Source organism: Carcharodon carcharias, chromosome 20, assembly GCF_017639515.1.
Source record: "Carcharodon carcharias isolate sCarCar2 chromosome 20, sCarCar2.pri, whole genome shotgun sequence".
Lineage (NCBI taxonomy): Eukaryota > Metazoa > Chordata > Chondrichthyes > Lamniformes > Lamnidae > Carcharodon > Carcharodon carcharias.
Genome location: NC_054486.1, coordinates 74,293,571 through 74,316,107, shown reverse-complemented (window position 1 = coordinate 74,316,107; position 22,537 = coordinate 74,293,571). Strand labels below are relative to the sequence as shown.

Sequence of the window (22,537 nt, the reverse complement as noted above, 5' to 3'; positions counted from 1 at the left end):
TGGTCTTGTTTCCACTGGAATTTAGAAAATTGAGGGGTGACTTAATTTAAGTATGTAAGATCCTGAACGGTCTTGACAAGGTGGATGTGGAAAGGATGTTTCCACTTGTGGGTGAGTCCAGAACTAGGGGCCACTGCTTTAAAGTTAGGTGTTGCCCTTTTAGGACAGAAATGAAGTTTTGAGGGTTGTGAGACTTTGGAACTCTGCCTCAGAAGACAGTGGAAGCAGGGTCATTGAATGTTTTTTAAGGCGGAGGTAGATTGATTCCCAAGAATCCAAGGTTATCGGGGGTGGATGGCAATGTGGAATTCGAAATGCAAACAGATCAGCCATTATCTTATTGAATGGCAGAGCAGTCTTGAGGGGCTGAATGGCTAATTCTGTTCCTTTCTTGTATGTTCGTATAATCTTCCTTCTGGCCCATTGAACTTAAACCTTCAATGAACTTCTTTTCCTTACTGAGTAGTTGTACCCTTTGCACCTGTTGAAATAATTTTGTTGCCAGACCTTAGTTCTAATTTCCAGTTTTCTTTCCATTTAATCTCGGCACATTCTGTTTCATCTTATATTTTTTTCCCAGTTAAGTACATTTTGTCCTCAACTTCTAGTTATAAAAATGAAAAATAAGTTAATCTTGTGATGACTGCTTTTAAAATGCTTTTAGGTCACACATTTGCTCTGCCTCATTACCCAGGACTGGGTCAGATAGTTCTTCCCTAATGGAGCAGCAACATATTGACTAAAAAAGCAGCCCTGCATGCACTACGAAAAGAAACCTTGTTTTTATCATAAACATTATTCCAGCCTATTTTGGATAGTTAAAATCTTTAATTTGTCTGCAGTTTCAATTAATTTATTTGCTTTGCGTTAGTCTAGAGCATGTTCCCACTAGTATGATTGATTCCTTTTCAGTTTTCCAGTATGATCATTAGAATTTCACCCTTTGCAGTGTTAATGCCTAATAGTTGCATCTTAATCTAGTGAAATTGCCAAATAATAACATGTAGATTTACGAAAAATTACCATGTGCAGCTTTTTAAACAAATTAAGTTCTCTTTCAGCATGTACAACTAATATTGGATGTCCCAAGTTCAAAATCATTTTCAATATTTTGCATCCTTGTTTTTGTATATTATTTTAAGGACTGGGGCATGGGGTAGAATTTTAATATCTTGGTACACAAGTAGGTTTAACTAAATGTATCTGGGTTATTCTGGATTATTAATTTATCTGGGCCATTTTATTAAATGTTGATAACGTGAACGGTAGCAGAATTCTATTTTTCCTTAGTTCTGTTGAAGAGTCATGCGGACTCGAAATGTTAACTGAGCTCCTTTCCACGGATGCTGCCAGAAATGCTGAGTTTTTCCAGGTATTTTTGTTTTTCATAGTGATTAATCTAGTTCTGATGGAAGATCGCCGACCTGAAACATTGTGTTTTTCTCTCGATAGATGCTACCAGACCTGAGTATTTCCAGCATTTTCTGTTTTTACTACAGTGATTATTTAGAGTGAATGCTTATTGCATTTGGAGTACAAGTAATGAGCTTTCCTGAAAGGTGCTTTTACGTTGCACTTTTACCTCTGTTCCCAAGCACAGGAATCAAGTTAAAAACTGGTTTCCAAGCCTTGGAGAGTCCTGATGCCTGAATGTAAAACTCTGCTTTGCAAACCTAGTCTGGATCTTCTGCAGTTTAGAAGTATCTGAGGTGACCATGCCATTTTTTTTTTACATTTAAAGCTGATCCCTTAAATTTGGGATTTGGATTTTATTTTAATGGAATGTTCATCTGTGCCACTTTTGCTGAACGATACTATCATGGCAGGATTCCAAATCTGATATGTAACGTGGATCAGGACAGATTTTGGGAAAATATTACTTTATATCAAGTAGAAATTAGACTTTTGAGTATGGCTGCTGAATAGAGTCTCAAATTTTTTTTTGTAATGAGATTGATTTTTTTTTTACCCTAAAGAAATCTTCCAAGGCCATATCCTACCTGTAACCGAGAGGAAAGGCAATCAGCTCCCAGGCTTCTGTCAGTACCGGATTTCGGCTAGCTGTTTGGCTAAGGTGCACAGGACAGAAATCCTATTATCTTTAGTTTTTCTCTTTCCTGTTCTCTTTCATCACATCATACTGTCTGTTCTCTGGCCCCACATTGTAACAGTGTAGTTAAGGTTGGGATGTCAGGGTGGTTGGATTTTCACTTATGCTGACTTCTGCTAATATTCATATGGCTGATGCATAAAATGTGTGACAAATTCATTGCATCTCATTTGTTTTTTTTCTTTCCAGTCAGTGACAGTTTGAAAGTTTGCACTGGGATGGTGCATGCATTGTTTCCGACCTCCAACAGCAACAGTAATGTTCCTTAGCACAGTGGATTAAGCAGTTGAAGGCTTTACAGCCTTCCTAGACAGGCTGGCAAAGTGGTCTTGTTACTAATCTGTATTGTACTTTTCTCCAATCATTATCAAAGGCATTAAAAGAGGCAAAATCTCTGTATATGTAAAAATAAACAAGTGTATGGAAGTTTATGCTTGCATAATTATTAAATCTAGATTCAGTGTTGTAGAAATTACCCTGCATTATAAACACAGCTGTTTCTATGGCATTTAGAAGTTAATTGCAGAACTGCTTCCTGAAATGGCTCTATAAATGCAGCATTAGACTTCAACTTAGAACAGCAACAGCAAGCTATATAGCACCTTTAACATAATGCAATGCCCCAAGGTGCTTCACAGCAGCATTATGAAACGAAGACACTGCAAAAGGAGTTATGGGGTCAGCTGACCAAAAACTTGGTCAGAGAGGTAGGTTTTGAGGAACGTCTTGAAGGAAGCGAGATAGAGACAGAAAGATATAAGGATATAAGGAAGGAATACCAGAGCTTGGGGCCGAGGCAACCGGAAGCATGACCACCAGTGGTAGAGCAGTTATGATTGACAATGCACAAGAGACCAGAAATAAAGGAATGCAGGTAAATGAGGGTTGTGAGGCTGGAGGAGAATTTTGAAATCGAGATGTTGGTTGATCAGGAGCCAGTGTCATTGAGCGCTGGGCTGATAGTGGAACGGGACTTGCTGCTCATCAAGACATGGGCAGTAGAGTTTTGGATGACCTCAAGTTTATGGAGGGAGCCTAGCTAGCTAGGAGTGTATTGGAATAGTTGAGTCTAGAGGAAATGCGGGAATAATTGAGTTTTAGCAGCAGATGAGCTGAGAGAGGGATGAAGTCAAATGATGTTATAAGAGGTGGAAATAGGTAGTTTAAAGATGGCATGAATATGAAGTTGGAAGCTCCTCCCAGGAGCAAGTATGTCACCAAGGTTGTGAAAAGACTGGCTTAATCTCAGACTGTTGCCGGTGTTGAGACCCTTGGCCAGGCCTCCAAGTTGTTGGTGGGATCCAGTTAGGGGCCAATAACATTTTGTTTAAAGTAGATAATGTTTGAGGTTTAAGACACCTTCTAATAAAATAAAGCCACAAGATTCCACGGGTTTTGAACAAACAAAAATAAACTTTACTATACAGGGTCAGAAAGGTAAAACAATTTACACTATCTAATATTCTAGCATTCAGGATAGGTATAAGGTACATGTGAATTAACAGGAAAACTGGTAGAACACATCATGCTACAGAATAAATGTCAAATATGAGCAAAACAGATTCCATGGATTTCTCAACACCCACCCAGACATCTGTTACATTGTGAGCCAACTAATCTCTCTGAAACTTCATATTTCTCACAAGGGTTTCCAATCTCCATCTTTGAAGATCTTCCCTTGGAATTCTCTCCAAAAGTCACTCCAACTCGGATGGCTTCAATGATAGCCAACCTCACATGGTTTCAATCTCATCTTCTGCAACTACGTTTCCCTGGATTTCTGAATACACTCGAGCATCAACTTATATGCACAATTTTGCATCTTCGGCAGTGCCAAGCAGAACAGCACTGCTCCAAAAGGGTACCTTTGCCCCAGCAGCCCGCAGCACGGAGTTACCAGCCTTCAGCTGCCTTCTTGGATCTTCAGGGCTTCACTTGAGCCCTCTTTGACTATCGGGGCCTCTCCTGAGCCCACTTCACTTAAGAGTCTGCTCCCCGCAGCTCTTTCTTTAATTGGTGACCATTTCTCGTTTTTTTTAACTCATTGGGACCTGTTCCTGACTCCTTTCCCTTGTCCCTGCCTCTGGGGCACTTCTTGGGATCTTCTCCTTGTCCTCCCCCCTAGTCCCTCTCTTTAGGATACTTATTTGACTATGGTGCTCTGCACCTGGCCACCTGACCTGGGTTTTCTCCTGTTCTTTTTTCTCTATGCGCAGCAGCTCAGGGCCTGTCCTGACCCTGAAGAACATGAAATATCCAAACTGCGCATGTGCAGCCAGCTCCTTGCTGGCGCATGCACGGGAGGCCCGAAGTTCATCAGGACTTGGAGTACCCGACCTCCAAGGTAAGTTTGGGTTTCTTAACACCAAGGAGAGGGTAGGAACTGGTAGTTAGGGAATGGAGATTGGAGTGGGGAACAAAACAATGGCTTCAGTCTTCCCCGTTTTTATATGGAGGAAAATTTTGTTCATGCAGCACTCAATATTGGATAAGCAATCTGATAGTTTAGCAACAGTGGAGGAGTCAAGTGAAGTGGTGGTGAGGTAGAGCTGAAGCAGTTGTAGAGTACTGAGTGGAGGTTCCCACCATCACAGTTGTCAGCCTTCAGCCAGTTCAATTCACCCTGTGGTATCAGGAAATGGCTGAAGACTATGGATACAGCAAAGGCCATGGGCCCTGACAACATCCCAACTGTAGTATTGAGTTCTTATAATCCAGAACCAGCTGCGGCCCTAGTCAGGCTACTGCAGTACAACTATTACACCGACATCAGCCTGACAATGTGGAAAATTGCCCAGGCAGGTTCTATCCACAAAAAGCAGGACTGATCCAGCCCGTCCAATTACCGCCCCAAGAGCCTTCTCTTGATCATCAAAAAAATGTTGGAAGGTGACCATAATGCTATCAAGCACCACTTCACCGATAACCTTGCCAATGTTCAGTTTCGGTTCCACCAGGGCTACTTGGCTCCAAACCTCCGTTACAACCTTGGTCCAAGCATGAACAAAAGAGCCAAAGGCAATACATGACGTGAGAATGACTGCCCTTGACATCAAGGCAGCATTTGGTCAAAGAGCCCTAGCAAAAATGAAGTCAGTGGGAACCTAGGTGAAAATTATCTATTGTTTGGAGTCATACCTAGCACAAAGGAAGATGCTTGTGGTTAAGATCATCAACACCCTTGGGGTTGCCATTAACCAGAAATTTTAACTAGACTAACCATACAAATACTGTGGCTAGAAGCAGGTCGGAGTCTGGGATTTCTGTGCAAGTAACTTGCCCCCTGACTCCCCAAAGCCTATCCACCATCTACAAGGCATAAGTCAGGTGTGTGGTGAAATACTCCCCACGTGCCTGGGTGAATGCAGCTCTACCTAAGAAACTTGTCACCATCCAGGAAAGAAACTTGATTGGCACCCCATCCACCACCTTTAAACATTCTTTCTCTCCACCATCACTGATGCAGTGTGTACCACCTACGAGATGCACTGCAGCAACTCGTCCAATCTCCTTTGACAGCACATTCCAAACCTGCGATCTCTACCACCCAGAAGAACAAGGGCAGTATGTGGAAGAGAACACCACTCACAAGTTCCAGGCGCTGAGTTGGAACTGTGTTGCTGTGTTTACACTGTTGCTGAGTGGAACACCCTAACACAACTGTCAGTTTATTTGCATCATGTGGACTGCAGTGGTTCAAGAAGGTGCACCATTATCTTCTCAAGGTGAGTTGAGGAAGGCAATGAATGTTGGCCATGCCAACACCACTTTCCTTCCTTGAACGAAAAATTGGCTGTGTAGTATTTTGTGATATCCTGGAATAGTGAAAGACATATTAATGGAAGTTCTTTCTATTTCCTCTTTTACTTTAGTGTGTTCTCAGGAACATACTTTACTTTAGCTTCCCCAGATTAAAGTCAAACTGTAATCCTGACAACTGGAACATACCTAGTTGGAAAACCTGATTGGATAAAGTGATATACAATTTTATTTATACAGCTTTTCTACCTACCACTCCAGTTTTGTTGAACAATTAAAATTTCTCAAAATAACACATCAGATTCCTGAGGAACTTTGCCTTTTCTAATAATTTTTTACATAATTTTGAAATTACTAAACTTTTTATATGGAAACATTTTATTTTTCTCAACAGTGCTACAGATGGAATCAGTTTGTTTGGCCTTCAGTATTGCCCAGTTTCTCTTATTTTTCTTTCTGTTCCTGCATCCGTCATCATTTATCATCTTTGTATGTTTTTTTTGGTTCTGTGTATCTTCCATTTTATGGATATGATGGAATGTTCTTTTAACTGGTTATTTTACAGAATTTAGTTGGTTCAATTTTCTCATGCAAATCAGCAGCTGACATATAAAGCTCACAAGGGCAAGAGAACAAGTATTTGTTGCCAGGTACCATTGCTATATTGGTTGAATGGGGGATGGGTGAGATACATGAGATGCACTCCTCAGGGTCCTAGTGTGTGCAAGGTTTGTATTCATTTGTTGGGTTTTTGTAACCATTCGCATGCTTGACAATGTAGCATAATGTAGACTGTTTCCAACATTTAAATACCCCAAAGCTATTAAAATAGTTGCTGTAAAATGTTCACAAATTTCAATTTCTTGTACATTGATAAAATGTCAAGCATAAACAATATGTTTTGATGTCTCACCCTAGTGTTTTATTTGTCTCAACTGTCTGCTTTAGATTTTGTAAGCTTTTTAAATATTTGGTGTTTTATATTGGTGCTTATGTAGTTCAGATTGTTGATGTGTGAAATTGATACATCAGATCCCCAGGTTTACATTGAGACTGGCATTCTTATCATAAAGCATGGGAAATAGGAACCACAAGCATGGGCGATAATCCTCTCCCTTCCCCTCATATGGTATAATATTGGAGAAAGCCACCAGTTCTGCTCAGGGATTTGGTTTACGCATGTTACCTGAATATTATTCTGTCAACTGGTGATTCTCTCTAAAGTGCTTTCTTTCAGTATCTGTATGGAACTTTAATTTCATCAGTGAAATCAGAAGTAAGATGCAAGGCAGGGTATTCACAAATACTTCCAATAGTTGTATTGGCTGGGAATGGGACTCTTGGATGATAAGTCTGGAATTTTCTGCAGGACTTTGACCAAGCTTAGCCTGGACAATAAATAAACTATGAAAAAATGTAGTAGTGGTTAGTTTATGTTTATGCCAGTGTTGAGTTTACCATTTACCCATCTCTTGGCTGAATTGTTGTCTCACCCTAGTGTTTGAGTTTTATTTGTCTCAACTGTCTGCTTTAGATTTTGTAAGCTTTTTAAGTATGTGGTATTTAGCTTTTTGTTATCCCGTACAGGATCTGTTTTTATTTTGCTATTTGTTCATACTGTGATCCTGTGTAGGATTAATTCTTGTTTATTTCTACAGCGTATGTGAAACGACTGTTGCCAGAAGAAATGTTTATTGAAAGGAGCTAGCTTGTGTCCTTCAAGTCATTGCTTTTAACACCTAATTCACAGGGGCATATTTATTGGGGTGGGGGTGGGAAATATTGTCGCTCAGCTTTATAGCTTGTTCATTAACAGTTGATGGTGTATTCTTTTTCTTGCTAGACTGTACCACAAAGACAGCTATCACCCATGTTTGTAAATGTTCAAACAGAAAACTTAGATTTCCAGACAGGCTTTGATAGGTACGCATAATAGACTGATAAATAAGATCAGAACATGCAGAGTCAGGGGACAAGTAGCAGAATGAATAGCAAGCTGGCTGCAAGACACATTGCAGTGTAGATAAAGGGTAGCTATTCAGAGTAGCACAATGTGGAACATGTGGTCTCACAAAGATGAGTGCTGGGACCACTAGTGTTCGTAATTTATATTAATGATTTAAACTTTGGAATCAAAAATAATTCTAAATTTTCAGATGATGCCAAATGGGAGATATAGGCAATTCTCAGCTGGACTGCTACAAATAATAAGATGACTAATAAATTTGCAGACCTGGCAAATGAATTTCAACAAAAGGTATTACATTTTGCTTGGGAAGTAAGAATCAAAATGGGGTAAAGGAACAAGGGAATCTAGAAGAACAAATATATAAACCGCTAAAAGTAGCACTGCAGGCTAATAAGGCCATTAAAAAAAATCAAACATTAGGGTTTATTTGTAGAGGGATAGAATTGAAAAGTGAAGAAGTTATGCTAAATGTGTACTGAATTTTCATTAGCCCACACATGGGAATGCTGGAAACAGTTCTGATCATATTACAAAACGGACATAGAAGCTTTGGAAATGGTGCGAAAAAGATGTGGAACAATTATATCAAACTGAGTATATACCTATCAGGGAAGGATGAACTGGCTGGAAGGGGTATTTTTTTCTCTTGAAAAGAGAAGACTGACAGGTGACCTGATAGAGGGCTCAACATTCTGAATGGCTTTGATAGACTAGATACAAGAATGTCTCCACTTTGTAGAAGAACAAAACTAGAGGTCATCAATTTTAAAAGTTAGCTAGATGATCATATGAGGGAGAAGTGAATAGATTGTTTTGCAGGGAAATTAATGGCACAATGACCTTTCCAATCTCTAACTTCCAGCCATACAACTACCCCTGCACACCCCTCCCCAATACTACTTCACACTATGCCCTTTTTTTCAATCCCAACCTCCCTTTGCTGCTCCAATGGTGGCCTTGCTTTCAGTAATTTAGGCTTCACGCTCTGAATTTCTCACCTTAGACACCTCTGCCTCTCGCTCTCCCCACATCTAACCTATCTTTAGGTTACCTCTCCTTGTGTCTATGTAGGCTTGATAGCCACTTGCCTTACTACAGCTCTTTACATTTTAATTTTTATTTCATATCTTTCCTTTCTGTCTCTTCCTCCTCAATCCACTCTTTCTTTCCCTCCTCGTCACTTTGTGTCTGTTTTGTCTCTGATTTGCCCTTGTTTCTTTGTCATTCCTTCATTCGTTTTTAGTCCTCAACTGTTTTTTGCTAAATGAGGTACATTGATAGCCATCACTCACCAAGGTTTTGGATTCACTGTTCACAATGTGGTCTTTTCTACATTGGGAAAACCAAACGCAGATTGGGTGACCTCTTTGCGGAGCACCTCCAATCAGCATGACCCTGAGCTTCCGGTGGCCTGTCATTTTAATTCTCCACCTTGCTCTCATGCTGGCATCACCATCCACCACCGCACAGTGGCAGCAGTGTGTTCCATCTGCAAGATGCATTGCAGCAACTCCTTTGACAGCACCTTCCATTGCCAGACCTCTACCACCTAGAAAAACAAGGGCAACAGACACATAGGAACATTACCATCTGCATGTTCCCCTCCGAGCCATGCACCATCCCGACCTGAAACTATATCGTTATTCCTTTAGTGTCACTGGATCAACATCCTGGAACTCCTTTCCCAACAGCACCATGGGTCTACCTGCATGATATGAACTGCAACATTTCAAAATGTCTCACCACTATCTTAAGGATGAAAGGGATGGGCAACAAATGTTGGCCCTGCCAGCAATGCCCACATCCCATGAACGAATTCAAAAAATGCAACATGGGCTAGTCTGCCATTTTGGGTGATGTGGCTTGGGAATGGTAGCTTTTAGATATATAACCAACACTTAATTGTGCTTCTGTAATTTTTTTTACATGGTATTAATCTGGATAAGGTTTTGCTGTAATACTGCTGGTCTTAGTGAGAGCCACTTGAGTCTATTACTGTTTGATGAGAGAGTGGTTAGTGCTAATAGTCAGAACCTGAGATGAGTTTTACCATTGCTGGGGGAGCACAAACTATTCAGTAGCTTTCGTTTTTAAAAAAAGTGAAGAGAGATGGACTTAAAAGGGCAGTAGTTAAGGAGAATTATTTAGGTCAGAGTTGCACAATAGTACTTTTTGGGTTTCACTGATCCCTTTCATAGGTAAGCAAAAAGGATGCTTCAAATTTAATAAAATATGCTTGTGTTGATCAACAATTCTAGATGTAAAAAATGTATAACGTTATTTGTGGTGCAATAGTGTGATTTAATACTATTATTTAAAAAATGCACAATGTATCTTGTTAAAGCTTGCTTATTTGGCTTATGTAAAATTAGTTGTACAGTGGAAATTTTACTGATTTCCTTGATGCTCAATACATGATGTCAAATGTGATTTGAAAGAAAATGAAATTGAAGCAATGTATGTTTGGACATAGTTCATTCTTTATGTAATCTGTCTAGAAAATAACCTTCAAAACCATGTTTATATTTGTGTGCCTAAGATCTCATTTGAAATTACTTCTTAAATTGTGGAGACTGACACTGATCAGTATAACTTCAAAAAATCATTTTTTGTGCTGCATGCAGATTGTAGGCTAAACCAGGACACAAACCTCCAGCATATTTTGCATTACTGTGGATTTGTTAAGATGGTAACATACTGCATTGTAGTGAGATTTTCCCAGTGCTTGTAACCGGCCTTATTTTCAACATGTTTTCAATATTGCCCTTTCAAATGATGAAAGTATAGATTCCAGTATACTTCTTGCACCTTTCCAATTTTGTGTGCAATTATTCAGATTTTGACATGCTTTTAAAGGAGCAAGTTCACAATATTATTTACGGCGTTGATGTTTGCAAAAAGATGGAGTTTAACATTGAGTGACTTCTGCAAAGATTGTACTTTTCACATGGATCTAATGTTTGTCATTATACAATTATTGCTAAATTGTACTAACTGTCAACCTATTCCGACACGCAGATACATGTATACTCATGCTAAGTTAGAAATGGGATGGTTAATCAGCTTATCACAGTAACCTTGAAATAACTTTTGCATGGGGGAAGGGAGAACGAAGGGTGGAAGAGAAAATTGAATCTAGGAATTGTGGACTGTTTAATATTGTGTACTATGCACAAATGCTTGATCCTTCGGAATTAAAAGGGAAACCATCTGGCCTTGGCATTGTTTCCTAAATTTATCCCATCTCTTATTTATATATATATACACACATACACACACACACCCCACCCCCACCCCTGCCGCCAGCCTGGCCTAATTAGAGTTGAGTATGTAGTTATAATGTAATAGCCACTTTTTAAAGTTAAATATTAAAATACCAGAGCTAAATATGTGTAGCCAATATAAACTATATTTTAATATTTGTTTTTATCCTCCCCACACAGAGGTTGCAAAGCATTGTCAGGAAAGGGAGAACCTTGGAATGCTGGTCTGGTCACCTAATCAGAATATCTCAGAATCTAAATGTAAGTTTGCATTTCATTTTATATTTTAATTTTATATTTATAGTCTTATTTTCTTTTCAGAAACCTTTTAGAAAATTTAAGTATAGAAGTTTTTTGCCAATTTTCAGTGGTGGTTTGCAACGAATGTTCGATTTTTCAATATACACCTCTAATTGCTAGTAAGTATATTTGGAAGAAAGTAATGGGAAACACTATTTTGAGGTATTCCAAAGTGAGACCCTGTAGATTTTAGACTCTAACATCTAGCAGAACAGGCAAGGGGAGGAAGAGAGCCCATGTTTCATTACATACTGTGTGCAAGCATGCCTCAGTTAGCACTCATATATATGTAAAAAGTGAGTTCTTGACCATGTATGGAGGCCTGTGCAAGAAAAAGGGATGTATCTTTGTTTCATTTTTCCAATGGGGATGTACCTAATGAAGAGTCAGATTAATTTGAACCAGAACAACTTTAGCATTTTTGTATCTACTCTAGTGATCCTTTTGTTCTTGTAATTAATTTACAAAACATTGGCCTGAACTTTGGTCAGCGGTGAAGTGACATTGTTTACAAATGATCTCAAAAGTGTTCCCTGCCCTAGAGTGTCAATATTCCTCTATTCTGATGTGACCTGGAATCTGGCGCCATCTATAGGGATCTGTGCTGTCTATGATCAGCCAATCAGAGTAAAGAATTCTCAGACCACAAACCAGGTAGTAAAAATCATAGATTTCAGTTAACTTTACAAACATTTTATAGAAGGCATAATAACAAGAAAAAAGTAAGAAAAAGTCCAAGGGACGGACACACTATCCGTCGTTAACTAGAAAGGTTATAGTATCAAACTTAAACTTAAAGAAAAAGAATATAATTATGCAAAGATAGGGAGGTCAGAAGATTGGACAGAATACAAGGAACAGTAAAGAATGACTAAAAGACTAATAAGGAGGGAAAAAGGAGAGTACGAGAGAAAGCTAGTCAGAAATGTAAAAACAGATAGTAAGAGTTTTAGAAATATTTTTAAAAAGAAACGAGTTAACAAAGTGAGCGTTGGTCCTACCAAAAGTGAGTCTGGAGAATTGATAATGATAAACAAGGAGATAGCTGATGAATTGACCAGGTACTATGCATCAGTTTTCACTATAGCAGATACAAGTAACATCCCAGAAGCAGCTATAAACCAGGTAAGGGAAGTGGGGAAGGAAGTCGGGAAAATTACAGTCACCAGAGAAGTGTTACTGAGTAAATTGTTGGAGCTGCAGCTGACAAGAGCTCGGGTCTTGATGGACTTCATCCTAGGGTCTTAAAAGAAGTATCTAGTGAGATAGTTGATGCATTGATTTTAATTTTCCAAAACTCCCTAGATTCAGGGAAGGTCCCATTAGATTGGAAGATAGCAAATGTAACTCCTTTATTCAAAAAGGGAGTGAGACAGAAAGCAGGAAACAACAGGCCAGTTAGCTTAACCTCTGTTGTAGAGAAAATGTTAGAAACTGTTATTAAAGAAGTTATAGCAGGGTACTTGGATAAGCTAAGGTCATCAGGCAGAGTCAACATGGTTTTGTGAAAGGGAAATCGTGTTTAACCAACCAACCAAAGAACTGGAGTTCTTTGAGGAAGTAACGTGTTGTGGATAAAGGGGAATCGGTGGATGTATTGTACTTAGATTTCCAGAAGGCATTTGAAGTGTCACATATTGTAGAAAATATTGGCATGGACAGAAGATTGGCTGGCTAACAGGATACAGAATGTAGGCAAAAATGGGTCTTTTTCAGGTTGGCAAGATGTAATGAGTGGTGTGCCACAGGGATCAGTGCTGGAACCTTAACTGTTTATAATTTATATAATTGACTTGGATGAAGGGATGGATTGGATGGTTGCCAAATTTATTGCTGACACAACGATAGGTTGGAAAATAAGTTGTGAAAAGGACATAAGGAGGCTACAAAAAGATATAGGTTCAGTGAGTGGGCAAAGATCTGGCAGATTGAGTATAATGTTGGAAAACGTGAAATTGTCCAGTTTAGCAGGGAGAATAAAAGAGAAGCATTTTACACGTATGGTGAGAGAATGTAGAGCTCTGATGTGCAGAGATATCGGGGTGTCCTAGTGCATGAGTCACAAAAGACTGGTATGCAGGTACAGCAAGTAATTAGGAAAACTAATAGAATGTTATCATTTATTGTATAGAAAATTGGATACAAAAGTTTGGAGGATATGCTTCAGTTGTACAGGGCAGTAGTGAGACCACATTTGGAGTACTGTGTACTGTATAGGACACCTTATTTAAGAAAGGATGTAAATGTGTTGGAAACAGTTCAAAAGAGAAGGTTTACCAGACTAATACCTGGAATAGGTGGGTTGTGTTATGAGGAAAGGTTGGACAGACTAGGCTTGTATCCGCTGAATTTTAGAAGAGTAAGAGGTGACTTGATTGAAACATATATGGTTCTGAGGGGTCTTGACAGGGTGGGTGTGGAGAGGATGTTTCCCCTTGTGGGAAAATCTAGAACTAGGTGACTCTGTTTTAAAAATAAAGGGTCGCCCATTTAAAACAGATGAGGTGTAGCTACAGTGTAGTTAAGAAGGGAGTTCCAGGACTTTGACCCAGCAACAGTGAAGGAACGGTGATATGTTTCCAAGTCAGGATGGTGAATGACTTGGAGGGGAACTTCCAGGTAGTGGTATTCCTGTGTATCTGCTGCCCTTGTCCTTCTAGATGGTAGTGGTCATGGGTTTGGAAGGTGCTGTCAAAGGAGGTGAATTCCTGCAATGCATCTTGTAGATGGTATACATTGGTGCTACTGTGCGTTGGTGGTGGAGGGACTGAATGTTTGTGGATGTGGTGCCAATCAATTGGGCTGCTTTGTCAGGGATGGTGTTGGTGGTGCCTGGGACATTATCTATAAGATATGATTCCATGAGGATGATCATGTTAGGCTGTTGCTTACAATTTTGGCAATAGCCCCCAGATATTAGCAAGGAGGACTTCGCAGGGTCGACAAGGCTGAGATTGCCGTAGTTGTTTCCGGTTCCTAGGTCGATACCGGGTGGTCCGTTTGGTTTCATTCCATTTTTGTAACTTTGTAGCAGTTTGATACAACTCAGTGGCTTGCTAGGCCATTTCAGAGGGCATTGTGGGGCCTGGAATCACATAGTAAGGACAGCAGATTTCCTTCTGTAAAGGGCATTAGTGAACCAGATGGGTTCTAACAACAATCGACAATGGTTTTGTTGAATTCGAATTCCAATTCCACCATCTGTCATGGCGGGATTCGAACCTAGAGCATTATCCTGGGTCTCTGGATTACAAATCTAGCAACGATACCACTATGCTATTGCTTTCCCCTGATGTAGTCTTTATTTACAGTACCCCTGGTCTGTTGGTTAAGCCATCATTAGCACTGACAGCTTCACTCTGGAGCACAATCTTCCTTAGATTTTTCTGAATAAGCATGGAAGTCTATTTTTCATTATTGAGAACATGTTGCCTTACCCTTGTCTATCCCAGTCTGAAGTACATACTGTAAACCTGCACAGAACGTATTGTCAAAATTAGAGTTGAGAATTGAAAAAGTTGATTAATAATTATTCCTCCACTTAACCATATAGGACCTTCAGTGTCTACCAGAACTTCAAAAAAAAAATTACAAGCTTAGTACCTGTTGTTTTAAGGGGTCATTTTGACCTCATTTTAATTTGATCTAAACTTTATAATTGTCAGTGTTTTTTTTTGATTGTTTGATTTTAATCAATACTATTTTGAACAGTGAGGCAGAACTATAAGACTGATTTTCACCTTTATAAGGAACTTTTATTTAATAAGTAGCTCCTTCATTTACTTTTAAGAACATCTAATGTCAGGGTGACGAATGGCCCTGTAATTATGGGATCGTCTCATAATTTTGCCCACGTCCTGTCCTGTGTTCTGTACCATTTCCTCCCAAGGTACCATTTGTCCCATGTTTCTGGGGAAGCAACCGGGAGACTGCTTGGAAGTCTTCTCTTGTTTCTGCCCATGTATCTTTTGGTGCTTGTGCATACACTGCTGTGACGTCAGCCCATTCGGCCACAGCACACGAGGAGGCCTGCAGCCTGTTTGCCTGCCCTTGTATTGGAGCCAAGGTGCCTGGGGAGGAGCAGAGAATTCACTCAAAGTTAAGTTAAGGGGAGCCTGCGTTTGGCTGCCTCCAGCTGGTGAATGGGCGGGTGAGTAATGGTGCAGCCTGAGTCTGAAATGGTCAGGCCAGAGTTTCCGGTATGGGTGGGGCCTCAGGCCTGAGTTGCAGGTAGGGCGAGTGGATGCTTTGGATGCTCTCCCACATTCTTGGGTTGGTGTCCAGCAGCAGTCACAAGTTGTGGGGGAGGTCCGCTAGGGGGGTTGGGAGGAGGTGTGTATGTTTGTGTGGTGAGGAGCAGCATGTGGAGCTTTATTGAGGTTGAGGAGGCAGGCTGTAAGTAAAGTATATTTGGAATGTTGCAAGGGGCCTAGCACCCCTCCCACTCTGGGTCTCTGGTCCTGCCAGCGCAGCACCACCATCTCCTATTGAGATGTCCCTTATTTTATTTCCTCACCCTGAATAATGTAGCACATGGACAGTTGGGAAACAAGCATAGTTTCTCCAACTAGGTGCTGAAATGTGTGTTGTCTTGAAGCAGTGAGGAATTGAGATTGTAGTTAATTAAGTATGATTATTAGGCAGTTTCTAATATACAAAATATCATCTCTGTGAAAATGTGCATTTTGATGGAAAAATTATTCATTCAATGTATCTGTCGATGTAAATCAAAATCATGAAAGAAAGGTTTCCTGTACTGTATTACTGACTTCCACATTAGATGGGGTCGGAATAAGCGGGAAAGTAAAAAGCCTAAATCGGGGCTAACGTGCATATATGTGAATGCAGAGATGTGATCAAGATTGGTGAACTGCAGGCACAGACTGACAAATGAAATTATGATATTATTGCTCTAACAGAGACCTGGCTTAAAGAAGGGCAGGACTTGGTGTTAAACACCTTGTACCCAGGAATATTTAGGAGAGTCAGGAAAGGAGGGAATGGTGTGGGGCAGTGGTAGTGGCAATATTGGTTAAAGATGGCATTACAATACTGGAGAGAAAGGATGTTCCAGAGAAGTTAAGGACAGAATTTCTCTGGCTAGAGGTAAGGAATGGGAGAGGTGCAATAATGTTCATTGGCGTAGTAAATAGACCACCAACTAGTGGAAGAGATGTGGAGAAACAAATTTGCAAAGAAATTAGAGAGTTATAGAGTAATCATAATGGGGGGCTTCAATTATCCAAATATAGACTGGGGTAGGAATATTACAAAAGACAAGAGGGGCGAGAGTTTTTGGAATGTGTTCAAGGTAATTTTCTACAGTATGTTTTCAATCCAACGAGAGGACATGCACTTTGGGACCTGGTTCTGGGAATTGAGTTGGCGCAAGTAGATCAAATCAGTGGGAGAGCCTCTAGAGAACAATGACCATTGTATCATAAAGTTTAGGTTAATCATGGAAAAGAACAAAGAACAGTCCAGAGTAGGGATAATTAATTGGGGGGAAACCAACTTCAAAGGGATGAGAATGCATCTCAGTCAAGTGAGTTGGAATCAAATGTTGGCAGAAAAGACAGTGGCTGAACAATGGGCCACCTTCAAAGAAAAAGTATTGCGGGCAATTTAAGGTATATCCTCTTGAAAGAGAAAGGTAGGGCACATAAATCCAGAGCACCCTGGATGACGAGAGCGATAGAGGTATAGATGATAAGGAAGAAGTGTGTGTACGACAGAAATCAGGTAGAAAATACAATGGCGAATCAGGCTGAATATAGAAGGACCAGAGGGGAAGTGAAGAGATTAATAAGAAAAGCAAGGAGAGAGCATGAAAAGAGGCTGGCAGCAAACATAAAAGGGAATCCCAAGGTCTTCTGTAAGCATGTAAATAATAAAAGGGTGGTAAAAGAGTAGGGCCAATTAGGGACAAAAAGGGGGACTTGCATGTTGAGGCTGGAGAAATAGTGGAAGTGTTGAATGAGTAATTCGCCTTTACAAAGGAAGAACTTGCTAGCCAGGCCAAGGCGAAAGAGGAGGTAACTGGTACACTTGAAGAACTTGCAATTGAGAGGATGCAGGTGTTGGAAAGGGCTATCTTAAAATAGATAAGATACCAGGACTGGATGAGGTGCATCCAAGGGCACTGAGGGAATTGAGAGTGGAAATTTCAGAGGCACTAGTGATTATCTTCCAGTCTTCCTTAGACACAGGGAAGATGCCAGAGCACTGGAGAATTGCAAATGTTAGAACTTTGTTCAAAAAGGGGTGCAAGACTGAATCTGGCAACTACAGATGAGTCAGTTTGGAAACTATAGTACAGGATAAAATCAATAATCACTTAGACAAGTGCAGGACAATTTAGGAAAGCCAGCATGGGCTCATCAAGGGGCAATCATGTTTAACTAGCTTGCTGGACTTTTTTGAGGAGGTAATAGAAGGTTGATAAAGGAAACGCTGTTGATGTGTATATGGGTTTTCAAAAGGCATTTAATACAGTGCCACACAACAAACTTGTGAGCAAAATTCTAGGTCATGGAATAAAAGGGAAAGTAGGTGCTTGGATAAGAAATTGGCTGAGTGACAAGGAACAGTAGTGTTAAATGCTTATATAATAGCAAAATACTGCGGATGCTGGAAACCCGAAACAAAACCAAAAAATGCTGGAAAAACTCAACAGGTCTGACAGCATCTGTGGAGAGAGAGACAGATAACGTTTTGAGTCCGCATGACTCTTCTTCACATCTAAAGGGAGGTAGGGATGTTGTGAAATATATACTGATTTAAGGGGGGTGGAACTGGTGTAGCTGGATAAAAGGCCAGTGATAAGTGGAGGCAAAGGAGAGATGGCAAAAGATGTGATAAACAAAAGGTCAAAGAGTTGTTAATGGTAACTGGCTAAAGGAGGTGCTAATGATGACATTAAGGAAGCAAGATATGATATTGGCCGGACCAGGGTAAGCACTCTGGAAAGCGACAGATTGGGGTGGGGAGGAAAGATCGGAAATAGGCTAAAAGCTGGGGATAAAACAATGAATTAAAATGGAAATAAATATAAAAAATAATAATGATGAAAATAAGTGGGAAAAGATAAAAAAAAAATTAAAAAATTAAAATAAAAACGAATATGGAAAAAAGGTGGGTGGGGATGGAGAAGAGAATTCATGGTCTGAAGTTGAACTCAATGTTAAGTCTGGAAAGCTGTAGAGTGCCGAATTGGAAAATGAGGTGGTGTTCCTCCAGTTTGCGATGGGCTTCACTGGAACATTGCAGCAGGCCAAGGACGGACATGTGGGCATGAGAGCAGGATGGGGTGATGAAATGGCAAGCAACAGGAAGGTCTGGGTCATGCTTGCGGACAGACTGAAGGTGAGACAGTATAAAATAAAGGGAGAGCCACTAAAGGAGGTGCAGGAACAGACACACCTCGGTGTATATGTACATAGGCCATTGAAGATGGCAGGGCATGTTAAGAGAGCAGTTAATAAAGCATACCTTATCTCAGGCTTTATTAATAGGGCATTGAGTACAGGAGTAAAGAAGTCATGTTGAACTTGTATACTGGAGTACTGTGTGCAGTTCTGGGTGCCATACTTGAGGAAGGATGTGAAGGTATTAGAGAGTACAGAGGAGATTTGCAAGAATGATTCCCAGGCTGAAGAACTGTAGCTATGAGGATAGATTGGAGAGGTTGGGGCTGTTTTCCTTGGAGAAATGAGGGCTGAGAGGAGACTCGATCGAGGTATTCAAGATCATGAGGGACATGGACGGACAGGGTAAATAGTGAGAAATTGCTCCCACTCAAGAGAACATCAGGAATTAGAGGTCATAATTCAAAGTAATTGGCAAAATTGACATGTGATGTGGAAAAAATATTTTCACCCAGAGGATGGTTGTAGTCTGGAACAAGCTTCCTGAAAGGGTGGTGGAGACAGGTTCAATCGAGGTATTCAAAAGGGAATTGGATTGTACCTGAAGAGAGAGAATGTGCAAGGTTACAGGGATGTGGCAGGGGAGTGGAGAGAGCCAGTGCAGATTTAATGGGCCGAATGGCAGCCTCCTACACTGTAAAGATACTGTGAAATTGAATATCCACCACAATGAATTATTTTGGATTGCATTAACGGTTAATATTACAGGAATCCAAACTATGAACCAACATCTCAAAGCACTGCAAATTGGCAGAAAATGCAAAACCTGGTTAGAGGGAAGGAGTTTTGTGGAACTATCTCTTGGTTAATGGCATTATCATCCCATCTCTTTACTTGTCAATGACATCTTTGGCAATCTCTTCTTTGCCTCCACCTATCACTGACCCTCTGTCCAGCTCTGTCCCACCCTCCCGTCAACCAGTTTATATTTCTCCTCATTGAGATATCTCCTTAGTTCTGATGAAGAGTCATACGGACTCAAAACATTAACTGGATTCCTCTCTGCAGATGCTGTCAGACCTGCTGAGTTTTTCCTGCTGTTTTTGTTTTTGTTCCATCTCTTTACTGCCTTTGTATAGAATTTATAAGCTGAAAATCCCGTCTTTGAGAGTCATTACCAAATTTCCCATCTCCAACTGAAAAGTTTAATCCTAATTCTTTGTTACTATTTTGGAATAAGGGTGATTCATTAGAATTTTTAAATGGACTCCTAAGCAAAGCTATGTTGGTACATGTGAGAAGCTGTTGTCTGATACAAATTGCAAGCAGCAACAACAAAAACTGAAATGTATTACAAGGTTCTGGTTAATTTTCTTCTCTGATTTCAAATTTCAGGTTCCTGAATATCGTTCGGAATGAATCAGTAAAAATGACTGCAAAAATACTGGCAATTAAGCTAATGGTCACAAAACTGGCAGTGCTAATACTCATTTGCCAATATTTTAGGAGAGTGCAGGTTATTCTTAGTTATCTTGCTTGTGGCATGGATTTACTTGAAGTCACGATCAGTATTTTAGATCAATTTTGATGTACAGACCTGTATTGTTTAATTTCTGTCACAATGCTATCTTTTCGTTACGTGATATCATCTCCATTAAATATCTCAGTAAATAAAATCACATTGGTGTGAATGTTAAAAGAAAATTTTTTTCAAATTAATTACAGCAACTACCTAGACTACACTGAGTAGAAGTCACTGTCAGCATTAATAAAAACAAAAAAACTGCGGATGCTGGAAATCCAAAACAAAAACAGAATTACCTGGAAAAACTCAGCAGGTCTGGCAGCATCGGCGGAGAAGAAAAGAGTTGACGTTTCGAGTCCTCATGACCCTTCGACAGAACTTGCAAGTTCTGTCGAAGGGTCATGAGGACTCGAAACGTCAACTCTTTTCTTCTCCGCCGATGCTGCCAGACCTGCTGAGTTTTTCCAGGTAATTCTGTTTTTGTTCACTGTCAGCATTGGTTAACCTACAAAGGAGAGTTGATGTTAATTTCCTTCATAGCTATATACTGCTGATATCAAATATGTATGCAAATATATTTGATATTTTGAATTCCTAATTCTGCAAAGAACAAGAATTAATACTTTTTATCCTAAAACCAAATACACTTTGATTTGATGTGCTTTACTAGTTACACTTAATCTTGCATCTTATTTGATATTACTGTTTGCTTCAATGTCTCCTATATTATACCATATTTCCCAGTCCATACATCATTCCACAATCAAAATGCAGAATGGATTTGAGTTGACTTTCTCCCTTTTACAAAGGATTTGAACTTCAATTGCTGTACATAGAATTACATAGTGCAGCACAGAACCAGGCCATTTAGCCTACCTGAGTCAGTGTTTATGCACCACATAATCCTCCTTCCACCCCTCTTCACCTAACACTATCAATATAACCTTTCATTCCTTTCTTCCTTGTATGTTTATCTCGCTTTCCTTTAAATGCACCTGTGCTATTTGCCTCAACTACTTAATGTGGCAGTGAGTTCCACATGATAACCATTCACTGGGTGAAGAATTTCCTCACATTCTCAATTGGATGTATTGATCTTCTTTATATTTAAAGCCCCAATTTTCTACTTCCCATACATTTTCTACCCCATCATAATCTTATAGATCTCTATCCAGTCACCCTTCAGTCTTCTCAAATAAGGCCCCCAGTTTGTTCAGCCAATTCTCTTTGATATAACTTCTCAGTTCTGGTAATGTCCTTGTAAAATTATTCACGTCTTTTCCAGTGCCTTTTTATCCTTTTATAATGTGCCAATCATTCTGCAAGTTAATTATTTTTAATTTGTTAGCCTGCCTTAGTATTATCTGTACTCCCATTTTGATGTCACCATAAGTTTTGCATTTGTATCTCTATGCTTGATATGGGACATTTCTGGGTGAAACAATTGCACAAGTTTGTATCCTACTTTTCATTTTACTGAGATGCCGTGCTGTCAGTTGTGCTTGTCATTTGACCAAGCTTTTGGTTATCTGGCACATCTCCTTGTGTGGCTTGGTACCAGATTTTATCTCTTAATGCTCCTGGAAAGCACCTTGGAACATTTTTTACTTTAAAGGTGTTGTTTAACATTGCTTTCCTTCAAATATTTTATAAACACTAGTGCACATTCCAATCTTGTGGTTTTTTATAGAGGATAAAGTGAACTTATCCCTTCTGTTATCTTCATGTTCCTGCTTCTCTTTTCTTTAAACTGTTGATTTTCTTTTCCCTCTCTTTTTCACTTCATTCCTATTTGCTTTCCTGCCTTTTTTGGTTCATAGGTAATAAATAGTTGGTTTCCTGGAGAAAAATGAGAAATTTTGGGGAAATATGAAGAACCAGAATTTGTATAGTGTTTAGCATTTTTAGTGATGTGCTAACTGGAGATTTTGGAGGGATTATGCTAATTTGGAATAGAACTACTGTGGAAGTTGCATGGGGGAAAGGACCCAAAGTTAAATGCAGTTTTTAAAAAAAAACTCATTCAAAGCAGTGCAAGTTTACCTGTAATAGAATAACTATTCTAGCTGGCTATATTTACCTTTAGGCATGCAATTTCTAATGGTTAAACAAATTACTTACAAAAGAAGACTTGCAGTTAACTATATCTTGTTTAGATAGTTTGTTTTAAGGTAATAATAGTGGCTATATTACTGAGCTAATAATCTAGAAGCTTGGACTAATGACCTGGAGACATGAGTTCAA

The 22,537-nt window shown here is 39.6% G+C and overlaps 1 protein-coding gene across 4 annotated transcripts in view; it reads left to right on the top strand.

Moving 5' to 3' along the window:
* Nucleotides 1-22,537, top strand: part of rcor1 (REST corepressor 1) — a 151,133-nt gene that overhangs the window by 40,647 nt on the left and 87,949 nt on the right. For 3 of the 4 annotated variants that reach the window (XM_041214393.1, XM_041214392.1, XM_041214394.1), the window contains exon 3: nucleotides 11,282-11,362. The exons of the other annotated variant lie outside the window; for it this stretch is intronic. In XM_041214393.1, the coding sequence (XP_041070327.1) occupies nucleotides 11,282-11,362 (81 nt within the window). The remainder of the gene's footprint in view (nucleotides 1-11,281; nucleotides 11,363-22,537) is intronic. 4 annotated transcript variants of the gene reach the window in all.